General features: G+C 32.2%; 1 protein-coding gene across 1 annotated transcript in view; it reads right to left on the bottom strand.

Annotated features, from left to right (window-relative positions):
- Nucleotides 1-743: 743 nt before the first annotated feature.
- LOC125678727 (uncharacterized) overlaps nt 744-4,338 on the bottom strand; it is an 8,984-nt gene continuing 5,389 nt past the window's right edge. Inside the window, exon 8 of the mRNA XM_056156657.1 lies at nt 744-3,107. Within this exon, the coding sequence (XP_056012632.1) occupies nt 2,784-3,107 (324 nt within the window). The 3' untranslated portion in view covers nt 744-2,783. The remainder of the gene's footprint in view (nt 3,108-4,338) is intronic.

Genomic DNA, 4,338 nt, shown 5'->3' with positions numbered 1-4,338 from the left:
TTAATACCAAATGCCTCATGTATTAAGAAAGTTTCATTTTGCATAAGCATTATCTATTGCATTGATTTAGAATAAAATTTACATGCTATCTAAAGTTTATCATCATATAGGTAAAAAAAAAGATGTTTTAAAAAATAAATTGCGTATGATATCTGGTTATGATGTATTTTTGATTTTCTGAAACTACCTCCAGGCAGAGCTGTTTGAAAAATGAAGAAGGTTTGGACCCCTGGTGTAAATCACAACATCGTGATATAGATAAACAAAGATTTAAAAAATAAATTGCATATGACGGCTGGTTTTTATTATGTTCCTCAAACAAAGTTTGGGAACATATTGTTTTTACTCTGTTTCTTATTAAGGTCTTCCGTTCCAGACGGAAGACCTTACACTGCACGAAAAATTACCTTTTGTGTACTCTTAAAGATGTAAAAAGTCCACCTTTTGAAGACCTTTCTATATCTTTTGTGCACCTTTTGTATTTTTTGGAAAGGCATAAAAGTTCAACTTTTGTACGGCTTTTGGAAGCAAAAAAGGTATCCAAATGGCCCACTTTTACACCTTTCAAATTTTATGATATGTCACCTTTCTTCATCTTTTCAATACAAAAAAGATTATCTTTCTGTGACTTTTATATACATGTACATGTAGTGAAAGGTGGACTTTTTGTATCTTTAATATCATAAATTTCATCTTTGTTGTACCTTTTCCAGTGTCAAAAGTTAACCTTTTTCCTCCTCTAAAATACCCACTTTTTGTTGCTTTTGCTTGCAACATTTGCACCAACAGGTTCCCTTTTCAATATTAAACTCTCTGAAGAACAAAATGTCACTGTTTATACTTTAAAGGTGCTTTATTTTTTTACTTCGATACACAGTCATATTTTATAAAACACATCTCCACATTAGTTTTACATTTTAACATTAAATATATCTAGATCATAATTTACTCATGTATTGGTGCAAAATCAATCAAAACAATCTAATGGTTTATAAATTAGAATCAATAAATACAAGTGCAAATAATGCATATTGATTGACAATCAAATTAAAATTCCTGGCTTATTCCATACTCACTCCATAAATTAAAATGTTTCCAATCATACTTTTTCATAAAGTGTAAAATTCTGCAATGAAAACCTGAACATTGCGTGAACATGTAAATATAGATATTTTATTCAAAGCAAAACTGTTTTCACAATTCACAACCATTTAAAATGCAGAAAAAATAGGATATAAAAGTGACACACACACACACACATTCCTGAGTTTTTAAGACTTATATTCTGCTTGTACATAAATACAGAAATGTTTCAGAGCATGCTGCCATCTGATACTGACACTGTTTTACATATGAAGAGTGTCTCAGTTAACATTTCTTAATAAATACTATTACCTCTTTATTTCGAACAGTATCATATATTTACAATAAAAAATTTAACATAAACTATATAACAAAATTACCTTCTCACTTTTATAAACATATTCATAGTACATACATGTAGTAGTAAAATATATACACTTCCTTAATCTACTCTATGTGAAGCAGAGAAAAGATGAGCTAAACCATTTATTTTAAAAGCAGTATTATTTTGTAATTTTCTACATGTATCTAATATGCAGACATAGGGTAAAAAAAAATTCCCTTTCAATTCTATAATCATCCATGTGTGAAAGTTTTGAATTAATTAAGCATATCAAAAAATGGTTCAAACAAACTTGGCCAAAGATATTACTAAATGCTTCTTTTCCCTGACAGATCAAAAAAAAAAAACAAAAAAAAAACGTAAATTTTAAAAACATATACAATTATATATTTATTTATATAATGCAGAAACGAACTATAGGAATACATTTGGGAAACGTGTCAAAAGGTCCATGGGCCACGTCGGTCACCTGAGCAATAAACAAGTTTGAGCAATTGATCAATTATATTAGTACCTTGGTTCAGAAAAAAAAATTCAAAGGTAACCACCAAAAATTCATCATTCAGTTATTATTTCCCCTTGTAGAGGTGTATGGCCTAGTGGTTCTGGAGCCCATTGGATTTCTTTAACCTACGAATTGGTCCAGTAGTTCTTGAGAAGAAGTGGAAACTGTGAGTCTATAGACAGACAGACAACAGACAATAGGTGATCAGAAAATCTCACTTGAGCTTTCATTTCAGGTGATCTAATAAAAGGATGAAGTAAAAGTGAGTGTTTTAGGCCAAAAAAAATTTTAATCAATAGTTTCTCAAGCCCTGTCACATCCATTGAAAAGGTACCGCATTGAATTTTTTTTTCTTCAATTTATATTTGTTTATTTATGTAAATGAGGTAACTCTTTTGTTATAGATATTTATGTAAACCTTCTAAAAGGTTTTAACAAGATTATGTAAGTATCTTTTGTTTAAATAATTATTGAATGCAAACTCATTTATGTGCAAATGTTTAAGAATAATAGAATACATTTAATAGTAAGTAATGTGTGAAGCTATTCTTTTTTTTTATAAAAATAAAAATCCCATATTCCATTGCTTATTCTATATATGAGAAAGAAAAAGTAACTCATTCTACAATCAACATTAAAAAGAAAAGATAACTCATTCTACAGCCAAGTATAAAAAAAAAAATACCTGCCTGCCTCATCAAAATTTGAAATTTTTGGCCTGAGAAACTATTATTTTTTATTTTTTTGCCTTAATCAAAACAGTTTTTTTTTATAATGTAGTTTTTATAAAGAATTTAGTTTGAATGTGAATACTAAACATGACTACTTATGACAATGAAATTTCTTTACATTTTAGTCTTTATTAACGATCCATGAGCACTCTTCTGGGTAGTTGGGTACGGATTTGGCATGAGAAGACCCTATAGTTCGCTTCTGCATTAACCTCCTACTCTTTGTGGAGCATATCTCTAGAAATACTCTATCAAGTTTTGATTTCACCTTCGCAAAGATGTCGCTCTGCCAAGATGGAGGATGTGTGATGAACCCATCATCGCACTCCTCATCACTTGAAGTAAAATCAACTTTTAATACTTTTTTGATTTGGGTTCTTCTTTGCTCGGTCTGCCAACCTCTTCTCTGCAATTCTTCTAATGCCTGTGTTCTCCTTTTTGCTTTCTGAAATAAATAAATAAACATATGCTTTTAATCACTTCTTTGCCAATTGAAGGTGGATGACTGAGAAATCCTCTGCCACACTCCTTAACACTAAAGGTGGAATTTATACTTTCAGGACATTTTGGATCTGTGTCCTCAGTTCACTTTCCCATCATAATCCTCCAAAACTTGTTTTCTCTACTTTTCCATTTAAAAAAAAAAAAGAGACAGGGCTATACAGAATTTTTTTTATTAATACCTGTATATGGAAATTATCAAACTAAACATCTTTATAATCGTAATGCTTAACCAATAACAAGAGGCCCATGCGCCACATCACTCACATGAGTCACTTTGGCCCATACCTAAAGATTTTCCTAATATATTTGCATGTAAAACTTTGATCCCTATTGTGGCCCCACCCTTCCCCCGGGGGGGCATAATTTTAACAAACTTGAATCTGCACTATGTCAGGAAGCTGTCATGTAAATTTGTACTTTCCTGGTGCAGTGGTTCTTGAGAAGAAGATTTTTAAAAGATTTCCCTATATATTTTATGTAAAACTTTGATCCCCTATTGTGGCCCTATCCTACCCCCAGGGGCCATGATTTTAACAAACTTGAATCTGCACTATGTCAGGAAACTTTCATATAAATTTGTACTTTCCTGGCACAGTGGTTCTTGAGAAGATTTTCAAATATTTTACCTATATATTCGCATGTAAACTTTGATCCCCTATAGTTGCCCCAACCTACCCCCGGGTGTCATGGTTTTAACAAACTTGAATCTGCACTATGTCAGGAAGCTTTTTTGTAAACTTCAGCTCTTCTGGCCCAGTGGTTCTTGAGAAGAAGATTTTTAAATGACCCCACCACATTTTTGCAATTTTGAGATTATCTCCCCTTTGAAGGGGGAATGGCCCTTCATTTGAACAAACTTAAATTCCCTTCACCCAAGGATGTTTTGTGCCAAGTTTGGTTGAGATTGTCCTAGTGGTTCTTGAGAAGAAGATTTTTAAATGACCCCACCACATTTTTGCAATTTTGAGATTATCTCCCCTTTGAAGGGGGAATGGCCCTTCATTTGAACAAACTTAAATTCCCTTCACCCAAGGATGTTTTGTGCCAAGTTTGGTTGAGATTGTCCTAGTGGTTCTGGAGAAGAAGATTTTTAAAAGTCGTCAATGTATTTTCACCGTTTCGCTATTATCTCCCCTTGGAAAGGGGCGTGGCCCTTCATTTGAACAAACTTG

This window comes from Ostrea edulis, chromosome 2, assembly GCF_947568905.1.
Source record: "Ostrea edulis chromosome 2, xbOstEdul1.1, whole genome shotgun sequence".
Lineage (NCBI taxonomy): Eukaryota > Metazoa > Mollusca > Bivalvia > Ostreida > Ostreidae > Ostrea > Ostrea edulis.
This window is presented reverse-complemented; position numbering and strand designations above follow the sequence as displayed.